This window comes from Vombatus ursinus, unplaced genomic scaffold (genome assembly GCF_900497805.2).
Source record: "Vombatus ursinus unplaced genomic scaffold, bare-nosed wombat genome assembly UNPS02014808.1, whole genome shotgun sequence".
Classification (NCBI taxonomy): Eukaryota; Metazoa; Chordata; class Mammalia; order Diprotodontia; family Vombatidae; genus Vombatus; species Vombatus ursinus.
Genome location: NW_020954586.1, coordinates 1,714,676 through 1,738,586, shown reverse-complemented (window position 1 = coordinate 1,738,586; position 23,911 = coordinate 1,714,676). Strand labels below are relative to the sequence as shown.

The following is a 23,911-nucleotide window of genomic DNA, read 5'->3' as shown; positions in this document are numbered from 1 at the left end:
AAGGCGCTATAAGAAATTATGAGACTATTCAGAGAAACCTGGGAAGACTATGGAACAATGCAGAGTAAAGTGAGCAGGACCAATTTATACTATGACCGCTATCTATTAAACAGAGGAAGTTTTAAGACCTTGCTCTGATCAACCCAATGATCAACCATTATTCTAGAGGACAAGATAACAAATGCTACCCATGTCCTGATAAATGATGGGCTCGTGTGAAGAATAAGGCGCACATTTTTGAACATTGCCCGTATGGGAATTTATTTTGCTTGGTTATGCTTCTTTATTATGAGGGCTTTCCTGATTTCTTTTTCAGCAGGGGGAGAGGTGGGAAAGAAAAAAATAAATGCTTGATAATTTAAAAAATTTAACTTTTAAAATGCTTTTTAATTCATCCAGATAAAGACAAATAAAGCATTTATTAAGTGCTTACCCTTTGCCAGCACTATGCTAAGTGTCAGGAAGGAACTTACACTTTAATTTGGGAAGACAAAACATAAAGGGGAGCTGGACAGAAGGGAGTATGGTGAGGTGACCTCTTAAGGGGCGAGGCTGTTGGTGAGCAGGTGCGCTCCAGAGAATTGAGCAGGAAATGATGTGCATATAGCGGGACCCTTCATGGAATGTTGATTCTTTCCAAAGGCTCCCCGATCAGGAAAGCAGGTCCTAGGGCAACACACACACATACACACACAGTATTGCAGCATGAAGCACACAGCATGAACTCAACCTCTCAGAATCCTGTTTCCTTCAAAATTCTGCTTGTGACACATTTTTTCCCCCAAAACAATAATTTAATACAAACTTTATACAAAGAAATGTGAAAAACTACTTCCATGTGCTAAAAGCAATTATTCTTCACAAATAAGGCCTGCCATGCTATTTCTGACAACTACAATTCACAAACATTCTGCTTTTTTTTTTCTCCTAGTACCTGTGTTTTGCTCTAATGTGGGTACACTACCCAGAGACTTGTACATATCAGATTTTTTTTAAACAGTGGGAGAACCTAAACACGAAAATGTACAGCAAAATGTACCGGGATGATATCATACACTTAATTTTCTCTTATACAGACATCAGTTACCTGGCTTTTGTTCAATGCCTGTGTTTCACACAACGTACAAAATGGTAGGGACTACAGCATGAGGAGTGCAAGAGGCAGCAGTGCGCAGCCAGGGGGCGCTGTCCTACTGGATGGATAGCATGCTGTGTCATGTTCACAGCAAGACAAGGTTCTGTCCTATGAATAATACACGCTTTACCCCCCACATCAAGTCCTTGGCCCACATCTCTTCGTCAAGGTGTCATTCCACGTGAAAGTCGTGACATACTCCTACACGAAATATTTCTGGATCCCTTCAGCCGCTAGTGACAAAAGGGTTTTGTTTGTTTTACAGTTTCTATACCGACATATTTTTATGTGTTTCTATGTATATGCTATTTCCCCAGGTGGAACATAAGCTCCTATTGGGACAACCAGGGTCAGTGGGCAAGATTTGGATGAAGATCTAGCAAAGGAGATTTCTTTTCAGGAAGACTTTTTTTTTAATGACAAGTGTTTTCCTCTATGCCTAAAACCCTTCCCATATTCATTAGCTTCTCTCAGTTATGGTTAAAAAAAAAAAAAGTAAGAAAGAAACACAGCATGTAAACTTTGTGGAAGGCTAGGTAGAGAAACTTCATTATTAACCATGACGGGAAGAAGGAAGTTGAATGACAGCACTATTGTCAAGTGGGCTTTAAACAATTTTCGAGCAATATACACGTAGGGAGTTCCAAAAGTCTTCATTTTAACCTTTAACAACTTCAGAAATAGAAACACTATAAACATAAAAAATATCATTTGAAAATTTAATTAAATTTCTTTATGCTTTAATTTTGTAAATTTTGAATGAAATTTTAATTTGAAGATGAGGCACCCTGTCATTACTCGCTGCCTGTACGAGTTTCTGAAAGACGTTGTCTCAGGCTGGTGGACTGGTAGAGGAGGTTCTCTTGCTTGGTCACCTGATCTTCGTCCATTACTTTTTCTTGTGACGTCATGTAAAAGCTGTTAGAAATGCATTAAAAACTCATTCTTTGGATGATCTTTTTAAAATAATATTTCATTTTTCTCCAGTTACATGTAATGACAATTTTTTAAACATTCATTTAAAAAATTTTTTTGAGTTCTGAATTTTCTCTCCCTCTCTTACCTCCCCCCTCCCTGAGACAGTAAGCAATTGGATATAGGTTAAACATGTTCAATCATGCAAAACATATTACCCTATTAATCATGTTGTGAAAGAAGACACAAACCCAAAGGAAAAAACCACACAGAAAGTGAAAAACAGTATGCTTTGATCTGCATTCAGACTTTTGAGTGATCTTATGGCTAGGATTAAAAATGCAATCTTTTCAATCATTGAGAGACTAATTAAAGTTTTTACAAAGTTCAGAAAGCAACTGGAGTAATGTATTGCACAAGACAGTGGTTACAGTGAATTTTAATAAGAAACATTAATGTTTCAAAACCTTAAATCATCAAACCTTCAAATGTTGAGGAAAGTCTGCAGCATATAGATTTCTGAATTTATTAAAGCTCAAAACTGGACTGAGACTTTTGGGACACCCCATAGAGTTTAGTAGGCATTCAATCTAGATTGACAGCTATCCTTGAAAGTGGGGCATGAATTTGTTAATGCCAGTGACTTTGAAGAAGCAGAACAAAGCAAATACGCACTATGGCCAGCACACCAGGGGAAACGAAGAGGAGGAACAAAGGAGTTTGGAAATAACTGCTCATTTTACATCAAAATGGTGACCGATTTAAAAGAGGAGTCCCTCATGCCAAGACAGGAATGATTATAAGCTGTCTTTCTTATTGCTACATCTCCAGTGAGTATTTCTCTGACAATTACCATTGCACACTCTCTGACTGGAAGTCTTTGCAATGGTCACAGAATTACAGATTCAGACAAAATTACTGAATTTCAAGTTGGAAAGGTGACCTAGTCCAACCCACATTTGAAAAAGAATCCCTTGACAACTGCTCAGTGGTTATTCAATCTTCATTTTATTCTTTTGCCGTTATTCAGTATTAGTATCTTCAATTCAAGGGATCTCACTGCCTCCTGAAACAACTCACCCCAAGTCTGAATCGATTTTGGGAGAAGTTTTTTGTTACATCAAGTACAAGGTGCCTTTTGGGAATTTCCACTCCCTGCTCCTAGCTCTGCCTTTTAAGGTCAAGCAGGACAAGCGTGATCCCTCTTCCACTCAATAGTCCTCCAGATGCTTGAAGACCACGATTATGACACCGCAGAACTGACACTCACATGGCAATGAACCTAAAGCCCTCCACCTTCCACTGCCTTTGGAATAAATTAATCTTAACAACGTCCTTAAAACACAGTGCCCAGAACCAAGCACAATAATCTAGATAGTGTCTGACCAGAACAGAGGGTAGCAAGACTGTTACCTTCTCATTCCTGGAAACTATGCGTCCCTTTATGTAGCCAAAGATGGCACTGTATTTCTTGGTTGTCATATCACACAAACAACTCAGATTGAAATTTCAATATTAAAAATTACTGTTGGACTATGCCCAAATTCCAAAAACTAACATTTTGTTGTTCAGTTGTTTCAGTTGTGACTCTCCATGACCCCATTTGTGGTTTTCTTGGCAAAGACACTGGAGTGGTTTGCTATTTCCTTCTCCAGAACATTTTACAGATGAGGAAACTGAGGCAAACAGGGTTAAGTGACTTGCCCAGAGTCACACAGCTAGTAAATGTCTGAGGATGATTTGAACTCAGGTCTTCCCGATTCCAATAGTTGAGACCCTGGGATCTAGATGCTGACTAAGTTAGTTATCCCTTCAAACTGTCATCTGCAAATTTGATAATTTTACTATCTATGTCTGTGTCCATCATCAGTAAAAGCACAATTTCATGAAGCACATCATATATGCCTTCTAATTTGACATACTCATTGACCACTCTTTGGAGCTGACCTGAATTTCCATGTGTTTTGGAACATTCTAATTTTACTATTTTCTAGCCCACAAGAATAGTTTTTGACTTGATCAAATGATTTGCTAAAGCTGAAGTAAACCTTATCTACAGCACTCCTCTGATCTATCAGTTTAGTAACCTGGGGAGGGGACGGGAGGGAAGCAAATAATATTAGTATAGGTTACTATTAACATATTGCATTTATGTCACCTTTTTTTTTCTGAATCTATTCCTCTTTCCTTACCTTTCCAGAGAAATATTCAATTTAACAAAGAATGAAGGGGGGAAAATAGTTAAGCAAAATTAATCAACACACCAAACAACTCTGATAGTATATGCTGAAAATATAAAAAATTAATATTACTTCTAATTTCTTCTCTACTGATTCCACGATGTAACTGATTTTATGCTGATTTAACTTTATAATTGGGTCTGCATCCACCTGGCTTGACTTGAGCTTAGGAATCCAGCTAAGCCAGCTTAAAGTTAGTTTAAAAGAAATATTAATATCTTTCCTGCTGGTATCTCCTAGGATACCTCATGGATATGTTGGTTTAACCCCATAAAATTACCATCCCGAAAGATATGTTATCTGTCCTTTCCTGTTTTTATGTAGTTGAAGGAATTAGACAGCAAGTCTGTTAGTTGTGATCTCTTAGCAAAGACTACAAGATACAGATGGGTTCCATAAACAATTAATATTCCTTAAATGTTAGAGGAAAATGATGAGCCTTACCTGGATGCCAGCTCATCTTTCTTAGTATAAACAATCATAATGTTCTTGTCCCGACCCTACAACCTATCACCTTGTCTCCAAGCCTACCAAGACCCCTTCTTTGTTATATGTTAATAAAGAGGGTCTCCTCCTTCTCTGGGGTCACTGGCTTTGCTGAGGTTGCCACTGTGACTTGCTTTGTTAACAGTTATACATATTACCGTTAATAAACTGATCTTGCTTAGTCTGTCCCTCAGTCTACCTTTATTAAATTTACTCAAGATAATGCAATGTTACACATTGATACTCATTTCTATAGGAGCAGTATTATATCACTGCATTCATGCAACACGACGTTTAGCCATTCCCCAATCAATGGGCATTTGTTGTTATTGTTTAGTCATTTCAGTCATGTCCAACCCTTCATGACCCCATCTGGGGTTTTCTTGGCAAGGATACCAGAGTAGTTTGTCATTTCCTTCTTCAGTGGATCCATTTTTTCAGGCAGTCAGGTTAAGTAACTTGCCCAGGGTCACACAGTTAGGAAATGTCTGAGGCTGGATTTAAACTCAGGTCCAGTGCTCTATCCACTTAGCCACCAGCTGCCTCTTCATGGGCATTTACTTTGGCCTACTGTTCTAAATGAAGGTGTTAAAAAAGGTTCATTCCAGTATGAATTCTCTGTTGTTAAATATGGTATCCCTTCTTGCTAAAGCCCTCCGAGTTTTCTGATGGATGATAAGTTATGCATGCTGGCTAAAGACATTCCCAAATTCATCACAGTCAACAGATTTCTCTCCAGTATGAATTCTTTGATGATAAATGAAGCGTGTACTCTCACTAATGGCTTTTTCATATGCGTGGCATGCAAGGGGCTTCTCTCCAGTATGAGTTCTTTGATGTCTAATAAGATTTGCTCTCCGGCTGAAGTTTCTCCCACATTCATTACATCCAAATGTTTTCTCTCCAGTGTGAGTTCTCTGATGTCTAATCAGCTTTCCCTTCTCACTGAATGCTTTCCCACATTCATTACATGTAAATGATTTCACTCCACTATGAGTTCTCTGATGTCTATTAAGGCATCCCCGCTCTCGGAAAGCTTTTCCACATTCATCACATGTGAAGGGTTTCAGTCCAGTATGAGTTCTTTGATGTCTCTTAAGACATCCTCTCTCCTGAAAGGTTTTTCCACAGTCATTACATTCAAATGGTTTCACTCCAGTATGAGTTCTCTGATGTCTATTAAGGCATCCCCTTTCTTGGAAAGCTTTCCCACATTCATTACATTCAAAGGGTTTTACTCCAGTATGAGTTCTCTGATGGCTAATAAGGGTTTCTAGTTTACTGAAGGTTTTGCCACATTCGTTACATTCAAAGGGTTTCACTCCACTATGAATCCTCTGATGTCTCTTAAGGCATCCCTTCTCTCGGAAGGCTTTCCCACATTCATTACATTCAAAGGGTTTCACCCCAGTATGAGCTCTCTGATGTCTAGTAAGGCTTCCCTTCTCACTGAAAGCTTTCCCACATTCGTTACATTCAAAGGGTTTCACTCCGGTGTGATTTCTCTGATGATAAATGAGATGTGTCCTCCGACTAAAGGCTCTTCCACATTCACTGCAGGCAAAGGGTTTCTCTCCAGTATGAGTTCTCTGGTGGCTAATAAGGTTTCCCCTTTGGCTGAAGCCTTTCCCACATACATTACATTCAAAAGGTTTGACTCCAGTATGAGTTCTCTGATGTCGAATAAGATGCCCCCTCTTATTGAAAGTTTTCCAACATTCATTACATTCAAAGGGTTTCATGCCAGTATGAGTTTTCTGATGATAAATAAGGTATGCCTTTTGGCTGAAGCTTCTTCCACATTCATTACATTCAAAGAGTTTGTCTCTAGTATGAATCTTTTTAAATTTGGTCAATCTCCCCCTGTGGTTGAAGGCTTTCCCATACTGATTACATCCATAATGTTTCTCTCTAATAGAAATTCTCTGAAGTTTATTAATACTTGACCTTCTGCTACCAGCTTTCTCACATTCATTGTATGCATGTGGCTTTTCTCCAACTTGTTCTCTATGAAATTCGATTAGGTCTGAGGGGTAACTAAAGGGCTTCCTGCATGTGCTGTACTTAGAAAGATTCTTTCCCAAAGAAAAAGTATTACATGTAATTAGGTCTGAAAAATCCCTGAAGTTCGGTCCAAGTGTCTTATATTTAGAAAGACTTTCTTCCATACTGCCTCTCCATAGTGCGAGAAAGAGCGACTCCAGACTAAAACTTCTCCCAACAGGAGTTGTTCTGGGAGTGACTATTACTTGTTGGGAATTTCCATTCTGGTTGCCCATCTGGTTTTCTGTGTCATATCCCCCAAGTTTTCTCATTTTGGGATGCCAGGGACTGTCATTTGGCAGACTTTTCTTTGCGGATGGTCCCATGCAAATGCCCTGAATTACATTTGAGTCCTTGGTTTCAAACATGGTCTGCCAACTATGAGAATCTGAAAGAAATGAAAAAAAAAAAGAAAAAAAAAAAGAAAAAAAGGTCACTCATTACTTTTGGCTGGACTGAAAAGAACCTTCATTATATCTTAAACTTCTAGTTAATGTCTCTTACACAAAGAGCAAGATGTTAATTTGGGCCATGTAGAACAAGTACTATCTAAGGGAAAGTGAAGTGAAAGACAATTATAAAAAATGCTAACTTTTCATTTTATTCATATAATTTCCCTCATATTAAAAATGCACCATCTAAGCCCAGACTTTATGGAGTATTTTGGCATAAATGAATGCTATATATGGTCACAGACTTTTTCTGCATTTATTGATATAATCATGGAATTAGAGGCATTGTTGTTTTTAATACAATTAATTACATTAAGTTTCTAATTTGGAGCCATTCTTATATTCCTGGTATAAATCCAACTTGGTTATAGTGAATAATTTTTTGCCTATGTTGCTGTAGCATTTTTGCTAGGATTTACTCCAACATTTTGCATCAATATTCATTAGTAATTCACCAGGACTAAAGCATGGATATGATTTTCTGCAATGTTATTTGGCATAGTTCTACAAAAGCTACAGTTAAGACAAGATAAAGAAATTAAAAACATAAACACTGACAAAGAGATTATAAATACTGACTGATAAAATGATGGTTTCTTTAAAAAAAAAATCCTAGAAAATCAGCAATGAAACTCATCAAGCCCATTGGAAAAATTTTAATTTACAGGATATAAAATAAAGCCACAAAACCAACAATATCAAATATAAAATACAGGAGGAAAAAATAGAAGAGGAAGTTCCTATCAAAATAAATACAAAAGGAATAAAATATTTGGTAGTCAATCTCCTAAGGTACACTCAAAGCATAAATACAATTATGAAATAAAGAACAACTTACATACTGGAGATATGTGCATTGTTCAAGGTTGAGATGGATCTAAATAATAAAAACTGTCAATACTAATTATATTAATTTATATATTTAGTGTTATGCCAAGAAAACCAAGGTCATTCTTTATGAAGCTAGACAAAGTAAGAATTCATTTGGAAAAATAAATATTGAAATTCTCATGGGAAATAATGGGCGGAGAGGGTGGAGATATAGGAATATATATATAAAACCATTCTGTCTTTGACCTCCCTGGACTGTATGTCTATCAGCGAGACTTCTGGCTCAATATTTTAGTCTCTTTCTGAATTAATGCAGGGACAGTGGCGTACTCTTGGTAGAACTGGGAACTGAACCAAACACAATTTGGAATTATGCTCAGAAAGCAATTAAGATATCCACATCTCTTGACCCAGAATCTACTGTGAGGCACATACTACAAAAAAGCCAAAGATAGGAGGAAAGGATGCACAAACATCAGAATATTAATAACAGTACTTTTTTATGTTAGCAAAGAACTACAAAGCAAATGAGCAGAGGCAGTAGTAGTGTCCAGGTTCCAGAGGGCCACAGGGTAAGCAGAGCTCAGCCACTCAGCTTGGAGTACAAGCACAAATTCTCAATCCAGTTACCAAGCCTAGAGGTATGAGTAAAGAGAAGACAGTACCTAACATAATAAAGAAATACCATGGATTACCTAAAACAGGGCTTCTTAAACTTTTTCTACTTGTGACCCCTTTGGAGTTTCTTAAACTGTGGGTTAAAACCCCACAGTTTAAGAAGCACTGAAATTCTAGAAGAGAATAACTCTATAAGTTCAAATACAGCTTTAAAGAAAAGAATGACCTGGCCAAAAGGACTAGAAGAAATTAAATAAGAGGTAAAACATGAAAGAAAAAAAATTGGACAGAGAATAAAATGTTTAGGAGGTAGAAAACCCTACTGAAGGAGCAGTTAGTGAATGGAAAAGAACAATAAGAACTCAGTAACTCTATAAGATACCATGAAAAGTAAGAACAAAATCAAAAGACTAAAAAAACAGAAATAAATGTAGGGCAACTACTATTAAACACAAGGAACCTAGAAAACAGATTAACGGGCGAAAATTTAAGACTTGATTCCGTAAAACCTTGGCACCATATTTCACTGAATCATAAAAGAAAACTGTCCAGATACATTAGAACTAGTGGACAAAGTTAAATAGAAAGCATCTACCAGTCATCTCCCGGAAGAAAAAAACAAAACAAAACAAATCAGGACAACAGAGAATTCCTTTAAAAAAAAAAAAAAGTTATGTCAGCCAAAATCCGTAATAGCCATATCAAAAAACAAACCAAAAAAACCCCAAGCATCCAGAAAGAGTTCAAATGCCAAAGAACCCCAGTCCGGATCACATCAGACTATGCTACAACTACGGCAAAAGAGAAAAGATCTTGGTATACTCTATTCCAAAAGGCAAAAAGATTAAGACTTATAACAAAGAATAACTTACCCTGTAAAACTGAGTACTCTACATCACACAAAATGCACACTTGAGTCCAAGAGACCAATTAGGAAGCTATTGCAATAGTCTAGGCTTGGGTGGTGGCCGTGTGAATGGAATGAATAGATAAGGCAGGAGCCAAGGGGAGACTGAAGAGACAAAGGAGAAACAATGAAAAGACACAGCAAGGCATGGGGTTTGGCAGTGCCAGATCTCAAGCTGCACACAAAGCTGTACCCATCGACAGTCTGATGCTGGTAAAAATAAATAAATAAACAAACAGAAAAGTTCATCAATGGAACAGAAGATGCAAAAGTAACAACTTCAGGTGGTACCTAAGACTATTCAAGGAACTGCTGGAAAATTAGAAAGCAGTCAGGGAGAAATCAGGTTTAGACCAACATCTCACACCATGAGCCACAACACATTCCTGAGAGATACATGATATAGATTAAAAAAGGCCATGAAATGAACACATGAGATAACTGGGGACAAGATACACAACACGGACAGGGAAAGAGGTCCGGACCAAACCAGGGATAGCTAGAGAAGATCACAGGAGACAAAACTGGCAATCTTGACTCTGAAGACTGAAAAGGTTTCACTCACTCACCATGACAAAGGCCAGGGGGCCCTCGCCCTCCTCCCTCGGGCCGCCGTGGGGCTTCCCCTCTCTCCAACAGGGAGATCACATCCACTTTAGAAACAGGAAGCCCTACACATAGGCACAGAAATGATAAAGTGCTAGGAACAGAAAACATGCAAAGAATGAAGTTCTCTTTATGGTAAAGCAAGAAACAACCTTTGGAGTATGTTCTATATTGTATTCCAGAGGGTCCAGGTCACTATTCCTGGCCCGAGGTCTCTGTTTGTTCCGTCACTTCCATATATGCAGAACAGTGGGCAGGTTCTTTATCAGGGATTTTTAACCTGGGATCAATTAACCTGGTTGGGTTTTTTGTTGTTGCTGTTGTTATTTTTAATATTGTGATAATTGCATATCAATAGAATTGGTTTCCTTTGTAATGCTAAGTATTTTACTTTACGCATTTAAAAACACTACTCTAGATCAATGGTGTCAAACTCAGAAACAGGGGCCATCAAAGCATATATAAGGGTCCCTGAGGATTACATACTGACTTAGAAAACAACACGTTTATATTTTCTTTTTTTATTAATATATCGACACATAACAATCAGATAGGAACTACATTTAAATCTGGTTCGAGCCATCCTTAGCAGTGTTGTAGACCATGTGTTTGACATCTCTGCCTAGAGGACCTCTCCCCGCTCAATTCTCTTTCCACATGGTGCTCTCTCCTCATCAGAAGCCTTACCCCTGTGAACCACTACTCTCCTTCCCTCTCCTTCCCACTTTCTACTCTGTGATTTTCAGCTCTCCTTTATATGCGAAGCTCTTTGAGAGCATGGACCATCTCGTTTTCCTGTATTTGTATCTGCAGTACTTTGCACATAGCAGGCACTTAACAAATACTGTCCACAGAGAATCCCTCTTCCACCACTATGGGGAACACCTTTGGTGAACTTACATAGAAATTACAAATCTTCAATGACCAGAGGCTTCCAATGGAAACAAAGGCCCAACACTCTGTTTGTGGTGCTGAAAAGAATGGAATTTAACAGTGTCCAGAGAATTAAACACGAATATGACACTGTGGGCAATGGTGAGGGCACACAGGGGCATCATATTAAACATGAGGAACTCCAGAAAAGACATTTCATCAAGGAAGCATGACACGGAGAGAAGAGGGACGAGTCACGGGGGCGTGCACAGAATGGCTCCCCTCGCTCCCCGAGGATACAAGGAGAAAGCAATGAAAGCATCCAGCATGGCCAGAGGATCCCCAGGCCTGGCCAATGGGAAGACACGGACGATACTCACAGCAGAGAGTCAGGAGTATGTGAATTTTTTTTTTAAGGCAATTGGGGTTAAGTGACTTGCCCGAGGTCACACAGCTAGTAAGTGTCAGGTGTTTGGTCTGAGGCTACATTTGAACTCAGGTCCTCCTGATTTCAGGGCTGGTGCTCCATCCACTGTACCACCTAGCTGCCCCAGGAGTATATGAATTTTAATCTGCATTATTAGAAGGTACTTTGAAACTGAAGAGATCACAGAGCTTTTGAGGATTTGAGCATGGGTCACAGATAGAGCTGTGGCTGGGAAAGCAGCAGCTCATTTTACCCACTCTGAAAAGTTAAGACCTTTCCACAGACTTCCCCCAAGATAACGATATCTTAAGCTTCTAATATGGGCCAAGAACAGTGCCAGGCATTGGGGACAAAAAGACAAAAATGAAATAACTGTTGCCTACAAGGAGCACACATTCGATCAAGGGAATGTGGCACGTGTACATCTCAGTAGGAATAAAATGTAGAGAGAATACCAGAAGATCCCGGGCAAGCGTCACTAGCGACTGAGTAACACAGTGAGAGGAGGCGGTGGCGTTAATATCCTGTGAGAAGAACCGCAGTGCGCCACTCTGGCTGGGCCTCAGAGCAGCAGGCGCTTTCAGGCCAGGGCAACAGTGTGTTCACACCTGTGATCTGCAATCTGTGGTCTTCCCTGAGCGTACATGTATATTTTTAGGATTCATCCAGCATTAGGTATTTCCTGTGTAGTAAGAACTGTATGGAGGACGTGGGGAGATACAAAGTTACCCTAAGACATGACATCTGCTTGACTCATGGGGCATCAGGTCTAGAAAGAACAGAATCCATGCAGCACAGAGCTCCCTGGTGCCCCAATGATCTCTGGGTGAAGAGGAAGCAGTTTCCTAATGCCCCTGGGATGCTAAGAAGACCTTAGACTGAAGGGTTCAGGGATTAGGGAGGCTGCAGACTCAGGGCTAGCACAGGGAAGTCGTGGCATTTCCATGGGTACAAAGCAAAAACCTTCCACTTGGGAACAAAGAACAGAAATTCTCTTGGCCATAAAGGGTCTGAGTCTTTCCTCACGTGATACATAGTGCTGAATATCCTTGCACAACAGGCCAAAACACAGCTAAGTATCTGCAGCAAGGGAGCCTGCAAAGGCTCCCCAGGGGCCCGACCTGAGTCCCAGGGGACCAACGGGGTGCTTACCGAGGGAGATGAAGTTCTCATAGTTCTCCAACATCACGAACCTGTAGAGGGCCCTCTGGGCAGGATCCAGACGTCTCCACTCCTCCTGGGTGAAGTCCACGGCCACGTCCCTGAAGGTCACTGACTCCTAAATCAAACACATTCCTGCGTAAGCGGGGACCACTCCTCCACATGTCTCCTGGTGACCTGGTGACCGTCAGCCTCGCTCTGTCCCCGACTCAGTGATCCCAGCAGTTTCCCTTCATCGCTCAAGTTCGTCCTGAAAACTTCCTTTCCATAAACGACCCATGAGACAATCGTGCACTTTGCCCCTGAATCCCCAAACCACAGCCGAGAACGAGCATTTGTGGAAAAGTCAGATCGTCCCTGCCGAGACGGTGCCTCTGACCACCCTGGGCAGCTTCTGCCTCACTTCCTCCACACTAGCTTCTCTGTGGTTTCCACATACAGCTCCTAATTCTGCCCTCTGGGCCACGCTGTCCTCAGGACAGCCTTCAAAGACTCTAGCACAGTTCTCATTCCTCCTTAAATTTCTCTTCTCTAACCTCAATATCCCCAGCTCCTTCAGTCCATTCTCCCCCTTCCCATTATTAGCTGAGTTGTACAAATGCCAGCACATCAGTAAGGCGAGGGAAAGAAATCAAAGGTACTAAGGCAAAGAGGGGACAAAACTGTCCTCAAATGCTGACCACACGACGACTCGCCTAGAAAGTCCTAGGGAATCGGCAAAGAAACTAACTGAGCCAGTTAATAGCTTCAGCAATGCTGCAGGCCACAAAATTAACCGATAAAAACCCACAGCTTTTCCACATGATGACATCAAATCTAGTGAAGCGACAACAGAAAGGGAAATCCCACTCAGAATAACTTCAAAATGCATAAAGTATCTGCATATCAAGCTATCAAAACACAATGAACCCTTGCATAGATCCGATGCCAAAGCATCCCTAAAAATAAGGAATGGGGGCCGTGGTGGTGCGAGCCTGTAATCCCTGTGTGAGCAGGGCCCCTGCCCTGGGGGAGAGAGGGAGACCCAGTGCCTAAACAGGAAGGAAAGAAGCATTTTAAATAGCTGCAGAAATATGCGGCATTACATGTATAATCTATATCAGACTGCTTGCTGTCTTGGGGACGGAAGAAGAAGAAACCTGGAACTCAAAATCTTACAAAAAATGAATGCTGAAAACTATCTTTATATATAATTGGAAAAAATAAAATACCATTTACAAAAGAAAAAAAAGAGTTTATGTCTGGCTTGTGACTACATAATAAAAATGACAATGCTACCTAAGTAAATAATTTCTACTTTATTGGCACAGCAATCAAACTGTCAAATGGATACTCTATAGAATCTGATAAAATAATAAAAACTCATTGGGAGAAATTAAAAAAAAGTACGGACTCTCAAAGGAAATAATGGAGAAATAAGATAGGAATTAAGAAGAACAACATTCCTAGAACTGCAACTGTATTCTACAGCAGCAACCAGCAAGAGCATTGTGCTGATTTTTAAAAATGGAGAATTAATGGAACTCAATAACCTAGTGTATGTATGACAAACAGAAAACTAGGACAGAATTCTCTATTTGGGAAAACTGGAAAGCAGTCTGGGAGAAATGAGGCTTAGACCACCATCTTAAAAATATTGGACAATAAAATCAAAATGGATATGCAACCCAAATACTGAAGATATTCATTTACTAAAAAAAAGGGAAGCAGACCATATACTTCCTACAGCTATGGGCAGGATGTGAATTCTTAACCAGATAAAGGACAGAAGCAATTCAAAAAGATAAAAGTGATATGAGGTTGAAAAGCTTTTGCACCAAAAAATTAATGTATCCAGGATAATAAACTTCTCAGATAAAAGTTTGGTGTCCAAGATATGCAGACAACTAGCAGAAACAGGGAGATGGAAAAGGGAACCAGAACAAGATAAAATTTTAATATAATTAACAACCATATAAAAGAATGCTCCAAATGACTAATAATAAGAAAAATGCAAATCAAAACAACTGAGGCATCATATCCAGCAAACTAGCAAAGATGACAAAAGACAGGAATGAATGATCACTGTTGGAGGTGACTGGAAATTCAGTCTGGAGAATGCATTCTCGGTGTTCCTGTGAATGAGCCACAACCATTCTGGAAAGTAATTTGAGATTATACAAGTACAGTGGTTAAAATGTCCATATTCTTTGTTCCAAAGATTCTATTGCTAGGGACAGTCCCCAAGGAGATCAGTGACAAAAAGAAAGGCTGCAGAGACACCAAAATATTCCTAGGAGCACTTTTTGTTTTAGCAAAGGACTGGAAATGAAGCAGATGCCCATCAATTGGGGAAAGACAGGACAACCTGAAATACTTGAATATAATGAAACATCACAGTACTATAAGAAAAGACAACCAGGAGTCCAAAGAAGCACAGAAAGACTTCCGTGAACTGATGCAGTGAGGTAAGGAGAGCCAGGAAATGACTACAACTATGGAGATGGAAAGAATGAAAACCACAAAACAACTGTAGAAAACAAAGGTGGCAAACTTAAAAGGAATGTGGAATGTTGGAAAGAATGTCAGAATTTTTCAAAGTATTCATCTTTGCTAATTTTTTTCTCCTCTTTATCTTTGTTTATTCTTTTAAAAAAATTCTGTTATACAACATGGCTCTGTGGAGGTGGGCAGAAGGAAGGGATACAGGGGAAATCTAAACTATGCAAAAACAAAAAATGCAGATAAAAATCTTTTAAAAACCAGTTGGAAGGGAAATTTGAGATCATCAAGTCCAACTTCTCAAGCCATAGTCACATGCTGAACTTGCACCATTAATTAACTTGTTATAACAACCACAAAAAAACTCCTTATCCAACGCTGCATTCACCCTAAAATCTGCCTATTGATATTATGAAGACATTCCAACTCTAATCATCCATAAACTTTATACCCATCACTGACAACAGCCAGAGCCTCCCCTGGAGAATGGTAGGATATAGACAGGAAGGGGATCAACTTAAACTAATGAAAAGAAGGGAAGGAACCTATCTAAACACTAAGGAATGCTATGGTATGAAATGACGGGAGAGAGTAAACATGAACTCACCTGAACCCGGGCAGAGCAGAATCCAGAAGTCGTTCCTTCGTCCTCCTCCTCCTCCTCCTCTATACTGTTGTCTTGAGGAAGACCAGCTGCAGGAGGAGAAAGCAGTCCTGGGGGAGGGAGATCAACCCTGCCTGCGGCTGCTCAGGATCACTCTAGAGGGCCTCCCCCCCAAGCCCCACCTCACTCTCAAGCCCCACATTCAATGTGAACCCACCTCCCACAGCTTTCCTAGTCCTTTGGCCCAAGCTGCCAACAACACCACTGAAAGTTCATTCTACCCTCCTCTGTGACCTTGATCCTCCTTCCCATCCTTTTTTGTTTTTGCTTTTTGGTGAGGCAATCGGGGTTGAGTGACTTGCCTAGGGTCACACGGCTAGTTAAGTGTCAAGTGCCTGAGGCCACATTTGAACTCAGGTCCTCCTGATTCCAAGGCTGGAGCTCTATGCACTGTGCCACCTCGCTGTCCCCCTTCCCATCCTTTCACTCCACACTGGCAAGCTTAATGATTGATAGAATGGAACCAATTCAATGGGCCAGAAGTTCTGGTGACTGAGCCACCTAATGGTATCTACTGGGTGGTTCAGAGGAGAGCTAGAGACATAGAGGCTGGGGTTAGGTACTGTATTCATTCCTTCCCTCCTAGAACAATTGCTCAGAAATCACTCTGAGGGATTTGTCTCTGTCTCCCGTACTGGGCAGGATTCCGGCCTCCCCCCAACACCACCATCGTCCTCACCTCTGTCCTCAAGCATAAGAGACGAGTCCTCCATGGACAACTCCTTCCTCGCTGTTTCCTCCACTGCAGTAGTCTCTGCCCAGCCAGGCTGGAATCGCCGCACCAGCAATGCCAGGTGCTGGGGCTGCCCTCAAGCTTTGGGGGAAGGTCTCAGGGCAGGTGTCTTCTCCTGGGTCGTGGTCTTTTTCTTGGGATATCCCTCTACCACCTCCCAGTAAAGCTGGAGCCTGGGGGCCTAAATTTAATTGGAACCTTCACTCTGGGGTTCAGATCCCCACCCCCAGCTGAACACTGTACGTCTGGGGCTAGCCCCTTGAGGACCATCAGGAGGTACTAATGCTAGAGAAATGATGGAGGCCGAAGGAGCTGGGAAACCAATCTCAAGAAGTAAGGGTAACTCAGGACTCATCCTGGACATGACCTTCACGAACTTTGCAAGAAAGCAAATACCAAGAAGACAGAGCATTTGGGGGCTACCAGCAAGGTAGGAAGAACATCTCCCAAGTGTTAGGATTTCACACATCAACACGCCCTCCTGGCTGCTAAGCAACCCTTTACACTGCCCTAATTGACTCATCATTATCCCAACTCCACAAGATCTTCCAAACCTTCTCATCCCTCCTCAGCCCTCCCATGGCCTCCCCTCCTCCAACCCTCTCATCTGAGAACCTTGATTTGTATTTTACTAACAAAACCGAGGCCCTTTGCTGTAACTCCCTGCTCTCCTCTCCTTCCTACCTCACATCACCCAGATGCCTCCTAACACCATCTGCTCCTTCAGCCCTGTCTTACCCCTTTCTCCTTGTCAAGGCCAACCCCTCTACATGCCCAAGCAACTCCAGATTGCTTTCCATCCCTTCTTTTCCAGCAGATTGCCCACTCTCACTTGTCTTCAACCCTTCCCCATCTGCTGGCTGCGTCCCTGCTGCCTACAAACATGCTCTTGTCTCCCCCATCTTCAAAAGACCCTTACTTGATCCATCAATCGCTGCTGTCATCCCTATCTCTCCTCCCTTTCGTGGCTAAACTCTGAGAATGCCACCTACAATAGGTACCTCCATCTTTTTCCCCTCAACTCTCCGACCTCATCATTCCACAGAAACTTCTCTCTCTGAGTTACTATGATCTCTTAATGGCAAGGTCCTCTTCCTTCTTGACCTCTCTGCAGCCTCTGACACTGTCCATCTCTTCTCAATCCTCTCTCCTCGTTCTGTCTCTACCTCTCTGACCACTCCTCCTCTGTCTCCTTTACCGGATCTTCACTCAGCTTTCACCTACTGATCCCAGATATCCCGTGAGGCTCTGTCCTGGGGCCTCTCATTCCCCACCCCCCATTTCCACATGAATTCAAGAATCATCTCTATGCAGTTCAGATTTGCTTCGATAGGCTCAACCTCTCTCCAGACCTCCAGTCACACATCTCCAAGAGCCTGCTGGACATCTGACTTGTATGTCCAGCAGACATCCAAACCTCAACACGTACAAACCTGAACTCATTCTCTTTCCCTCCAAACTCTCCCTTCTTCCCTATTACTGTAGAGGGCAACACCATCCTCCCAGTCACTCAGGCTCAACACCTAGGTATCATCCTGGACTCATCATTCCTTTCCCAAGACATATTCTAGGCCTGTCAAAAACCTTGCCCCTTCCTTCTCTGACACTGACCATCGCAGGGGGTTGCTAGAGCCAGATATGAAGTCCCATTGCTATATTTCACCTCAGAAATCAGCAAAGGCTACAAATCAGGGCTTGACTTAGGGTTTTATTGACTGTCTACACCTAGATTTAAGGAAGTGATAAAGAAAATGTTAATAACACAGATTCAACTCAACAGCATGTCCTACAGCCAGTTGTTAAACATCTACCAGCAAATATGAACGTGATGGAAAACTACTGTGCTGTAAGAAATGATGAAAGGGATAGTTTCGGAAAAACTTGGGAAGACTCATATGAACTGATGTAGTCACCACGTTACAAAGTAACAATACTGCAAAGATAAACAATTGTGAAAGACTTAGCTCCTGTGATCCGTACAACGATCCCAGACAATTCCAAAGGACTTGAATTCCAAAGGATGAAAAATGCTATCCCACTCCAGAAAGCTCATGGACTCCGAATGCTGATTTAAGTATATTTTTATCGTTTTTTCCCTTTCTAAACACGGCTAAAGAGGAAATAAGTTTTGCATGATTTCATATGTATGATGGACATCATATTTCTTAGAACCTCAATGGGTGGAGTAAGGGAAAGAATCGGCAACTGGAAAAAAAAAAAAACCTGCCAGCACACCCCTGGCCATTAGGCAGCCTGAATACAGACCCTCATTACCTCACGCCTGGATTACTGCAATAGCAGCTGAGGAGTCTGCCTGGCTCAAAGCTCTCCTTTATCCAGCTCATCTTCCATTCAGCCACCAAAGTGGTCTTCCTAAATCGCAGGTCTGACTAGGTCACTCCCACACTCAATAACCTCCATTGGCTCCCTATTGCCTCCAAGATCAAATATAAAATCTATTTGGCATTCCAAGCCCCACTCCTTTTCCAGTCTTCTTGCTCTGCACCCCATATTCTTGCAAGCCAGGGATGCCAGCCACTGGCCCCTGACCCTGGCGGGCTGTGCTCCATGCCAAGAAAGGTCAAATCCGTCTCCTACAGGAAGCCCTTCCTGATTGCTCCTACACAAAATCTGTAATGGAGATTCGCAGGTGGTTTCTTCCATTAGACTGGAAGTTCCCTGAAGGCAGGGACTGCCTTTTGCCTTTCTTGATACACCCCCTCCCCCCAAGCCGAATTTAGCCCAGCGCCAGGTGCACTGTACGCACCTAATAAAGGCTAGGGACAAACTTACGGCTTTTCCCCCATTCAGACACGGATGCTGGACTCCACCTCCCCACCCCACCTCGTATCAGTTACTGACACGCCCCAAGCACCCGCCCTTCCCTGACCGCGCCTGCGCACTCCCTCTCCTGAATATTGTTGAGTAAGAGGGCGGGGGTGGGTGGCCCGTCCCAAACAACGCGCTTGCGCACTCACTCACCCTGAGGGCTCAGGGGCGTGGAGACGCACCCCGCCAGGAGGGGTAGGGGAGCGAGGAACTGGGCTCGTGGATGTCTGCAAACGCTCCCACTCAACGCTGTGGGCTCCAAGCCGAAGACACGCACCGGGCAGGCGCGAATGTCGGATGACGGGCCTCACGAGATAACTCCCAACGCACAGCGCGATGCGCCTGTCCTCTTTGAATGGCTCAGGCGCGAAGCGCCCCAGACCCGCAGGAGCCTCCCGAAGCATTCTGGGAAATGGAGTCCAGGTGCCGTCAGAGCCCGCCTCGGCCGCGCTGCTCAGGCTCTGTCCAGAACTACATCTACCAGACTGCTCTACGGTCCCCTTTCCTTGCCGGAGCGAGACTTGTGCGCCTGCGCACAAGGCAGAGGGCGGATTGCCCCCAGCCCTTCAGGCCCTTCTGGCAGAGCTGCAGGGACGCTCACGGAGGCCTTTGGTGCGTGGCCCTATACCCACTGTCCCCCGTGGGGAATGCAAGCTCCCGTTAGTGGAGGGGGGGCAGGGCTTTTTCCTTTCTGCCCGTGGGCCCCTATCCCTTCACGTTGATCCTGGCTCCTGGAGGCGCTTCTTGAACTTCGTCCGAGGGCCGGGGCAGCTTCGCCCGCAGCAGAGCCACCGACGTCCCAGCGAGGCCCGGGCTGGAAGCACCAGCGCAGGGTGGGCAGAGGCCTGGGCAGGAGTGACCCCCGGCCTGACGCGCCCCCTGCAGCCCCGGGCCGAGGTCCCACGGGAGGAACGAGCAGCCGTAGGGCTAGATTTGTAGAGCCGGGGGAGGCCAGGCTGGGGCCAGCTAGGATGCCCCCGCACAGGAGGGCCTGGCGTGGCAGCTGGAGGGGTGGGGGCGGCCGGGTGGAGGGAGGGGGCCTTAGACCGGAGTGTGACATGGTGGAAAGGAGAGATCCGCCCCCATCCTGGCTCCAGAACGAGCCGGCACGTCCTGTCGATCTCCATGAGCACCAGCTGCCATCCTGCTCCCAGGGCACCATCTTGGCAGCTTCTGTCAATGGTCACAGGAGAAAGGAGGTGAGAAAAGAGGCGACTATGCAACTTCGGTCCTCAGCGCTGTTGAAACAGTGTGTCCAAGTTCAAGCCCCCGTGACAGGAATTGACTCAAGTCATCATCAGTCACGGAGACCACAGCTGCATCTACAGTGACCTTAGCGTTGGTGCTAGTGCAGTAGGTTGGGGAGGGGGCTGTCTGCATCCACTGCCTCCCAGAGGACTCGCAGGGGGGCAAGTTCATCACCCAAAGGAAACAAAGTGTCACAGACAACAATTCAGAAAGGGCAGACGTAAAGTCAAATGTCCCAAAAAGTCTTTCCAAAAAAGGGCAGTTGTCTGTGGAAGAGGTGGCCACCGCAAGACTCTTGAAAAATGAGAAAAAATGCATCAAACAGCACAAGAAACTTCTCTAGAAGAAAATGGCAAAAGAAGGAACAGTCCCAAACAAATTAATGAATGATGATTCATCAGTATTTTTTCTTTTCAGGCGTCCATGACCCTTTTTGGGGTTTTGTGGGCAAAATAACTAGAGTGATTTGCTATTTCCTTCTCCAGTTCATTGTACAGATGAGGAAACTGAGGCAAAAAGTGACTTGCCCAGGGTCATATAGCTACTAAGTATCTGAGGCTGAATTTGAACTCAAGTCTTCCTGACTCCAGGGCTGGCACTGTATCCACTGTGCCACCTAGCTGCCCATTTTTACTTTTACTTAATGGGTTTTATGACAGTTTGCTGAAGTAATTCACATGTTTGCTAACTTGTTATTTTATAAAGTTAAAATTCATGGAAAATAAAAGGCCAGATTTAAGTAAAACAGCACAACGTCTTTAAGGTTTTCTAAATCTTTTATAGACTAAGGTGCAACTTTTACATTTAATCTTTGGTTCTCTGGTGAGTGATTGTTAGAATTCGAAGTTCTTCCACAAAATCACTATCTGTCTAGCTGTTTCCCAACATTTGTATTTTAACACCCCACAGAATGTATAACTTCATGAAAATTCAATGCTGGCCTTTTCCATGCTATATCAAGACTTTTAAAAATGATTTTTTTTTAAATAAAGTTTTAATCTTTGAGACCCTAGAGTGCTGGGCCTGGAAAAAAAAAAATAAACACAGCTTCCTGAGTTCAAATCTGGCCTCAGACACTTATTGGCTGTCTGACCCTGGGCAAATCACTTACCTCTGTTTGCCTCAGTTCCTTATCTATAAAATAAGCTGGAGAAGGAAATGGCAAACCACTGTAGTATCTTTGCTAAGAAAACCCCAAATGGAGTCATGAAGAGTCAGACACAGCTGAAATGACTAAACAACAAATTTCCATTCTGTTTAACAAGCAGTGATGACAACTTCTAATTTTCAAGGCTGTCCCTCAGAGTTAAACAAGTCCTCAATTGTTTCCCTTTATTTTTCTCAATCTCCATCTTCTAATTTGAAGGGGGGGAAAGGTACAGAAGAGATGATCTCATTTTCTTATGAAGAACACCCCATAGCCAAAAAGGATTGTATTCAAAGAGTTCAGGTTGAGTATAAACCCACTAAATAATAAAGAAAAACACTCTTCCCCTGGGCTGTACTTAAAACAACTGACACATTTATGAGATAATACAGTGCTTTATTTAATTTATAAGCCCACTTACACAAAATGAGAACCTCAAGATGTTAGGAGAAACCTAGAAAGACACATTTCTACGTGGCATAGGCACAGCCATGGATTGATTGTGATGTGTTCCAGGGGAAGGAATGCCCATATCGATATGATCTCTGACCTCTTGACCTTGTACTAGGCTTACTCCTCTCCAGCTTAAATCTATTTTTTTTTAAACTATCAGCATATCATATGTCAAGTACACAGAGCACTGGACTTGGAGCCAGGAAGACTGGGTTTGAATCCTGCCTCAGAATTACTGTGCGACCCTAGATAAGTCACTTAATATCTATATATTTTTCTCTTCTGTAAAGTGAACAAGTTGACTAGACCTTCCAGCTCTAAATCTCAGATCATAGTCAAGCAAAGGGGATAAAAAAAAAAGGGATGCTATAGAAGGAATTCTCTGCCGGTTATAGGTTAGTGTCAGTGGTGAGGACCTTCCAATTCTGTGATTCTGGAATGATGGGTAACTCAGTGCAAATGGCTTTCCCTTCTTAAAACTTGTTATGCCTCTGACCTGACACAGGCCAGTCCTATGGTTCAGGCCCTAGAATGAAGCAAAATGAGAGACAAAAGCACAGAAAAGATACTTTGACAAAGTATTGGTTCAGATGGATATAGTTCCTTTGGTATTAATAAATAGAAGTGCCCCTCAAAGAGTATGTTGACTCCCAAGAAACAATGGATCCTTCATGACTAAAAGCCTTGACTGTTCAATGACTAGATTTTATATTTAGGAGATCAGGAAGTTAAGTCAACTGTACCAGTTTAGTCCCCTGGATTAAGTAAATCTCGACTGTTTAACTTTTAGGGGAATAGCAGCCTAGCTTTCATGGCAGAAACCTTAGTAGATTATGCAAAATTAGCCTAATCTATGTGAAATAGGTGCTGCTTTTACCACATGAGGAAATGAGCTGGAAATCCAACCAACCTTCTCCATCTAGCAGACCCAGACCAGCCATTTACATCCTTTCCAGCCATCTACCCCAGATATCTTGCCATTTGCCCTGCTGCTGATAGCCTCTCCCCAATTGGAACAGCACCTCCATACTGGACAGCCAGAAGAAATTTCCATTCCCTTAAGGAGTTAATACACCAAGTTCCAAACTTCCACCCTGGTGACTGGCAAGCAAATGAGCTGCAAATTCAGCTAGCACACTATAGACCGTGTGTGAGACCCAGACCACCAAACCAAACGGTTCTTCACATCTCATCTAGGCATCCACAATCTTTCTTTCTGCCTCTTCATCTTTCCTCAGTAATCAGATCAACACTACCATACTACCATTCTTCTTTCAAAGTGACAACTGCCTGTGAATTAACTCATCACCTATGATGCCCCTTTCCTGCCACCACTCCAATATACATACTGCTTATTCCTAATAGAATGAAAGCTTGTGGAAGGAAGAGACTTTTCCCTGTTCCTCTCCAACACCTGGCACAATCCGTTGCATACAGCATGTGCTTAAGAAATGTCTGCTGAATTACTTAAAAGTTTCATTTAATGTGTTCCAGTCGGGGAACCTGCTATATCCTGAGGCAGCCCATTCACCTCCTGGACAGGCTGTCTCTTCTTCCAGTGAGCTGAAATTTATCTCCATGCAACTTCTAGCCATCTCACCCAGTTTTGCCTCCTGGGCCCAACCAAATCTCTCTTCCACTTGAAAGCCCTTCCAATTCTTG

General features: G+C 42.5%; 1 protein-coding gene across 2 annotated transcripts; it reads right to left on the bottom strand.

The window, feature by feature from the left end:
* Positions 1-5,275: 5,275 nt before the first annotated feature.
* On the bottom strand, positions 5,276-19,615 carry LOC114052564 (zinc finger protein 883-like). Of its 2 annotated transcripts, XM_027875228.1 has the most exons (6): positions 19,555-19,615; positions 16,519-16,753; positions 15,783-15,868; positions 12,686-12,812; positions 10,197-10,298; positions 5,276-7,207 (listed from the first exon to the last, which is right to left on the bottom strand). In XM_027875228.1, exons 2-6 carry the CDS (start codon positions 16,550-16,552, stop codon positions 5,457-5,459), a joined length of 2,100 nt encoding a protein of 699 aa, XP_027731029.1. In that variant the 5' UTR covers positions 16,553-16,753; positions 19,555-19,615; the 3' UTR covers positions 5,276-5,456. The 2 variants fall into 2 exon arrangements, with proteins under 2 accessions (XP_027731029.1, XP_027731030.1); XM_027875229.1 differs by lacking the exon at positions 10,197-10,298.
* Between the last annotated feature and the right edge of the window lie 4,296 nt (positions 19,616-23,911).

What these genes read in the sequence shown, in the direction of transcription:
- LOC114052564 (XM_027875228.1), bottom strand. Translation starts at nt 16,552, where the DNA reads ATGGAGGACTCGTCTCTTATGCTTGAGGACAGAG. An exon ending in TCTGCTCTGCCCGGGTTCAG is followed by an intron (nt 12,813 to 15,782) that starts GTGAGTTCATGT and finishes TGTTTGATTTAG; the next exon opens with GAGTCAGTGACCTTCAGGGA. An exon ending in GCCCCCTGGCCTTTGTCATG is followed by an intron (nt 7,208 to 10,196) that starts GTGAGTGAGTGA and finishes CATTTCTTTCAG; the next exon opens with ATTCTCATAGTTGGCAGACC.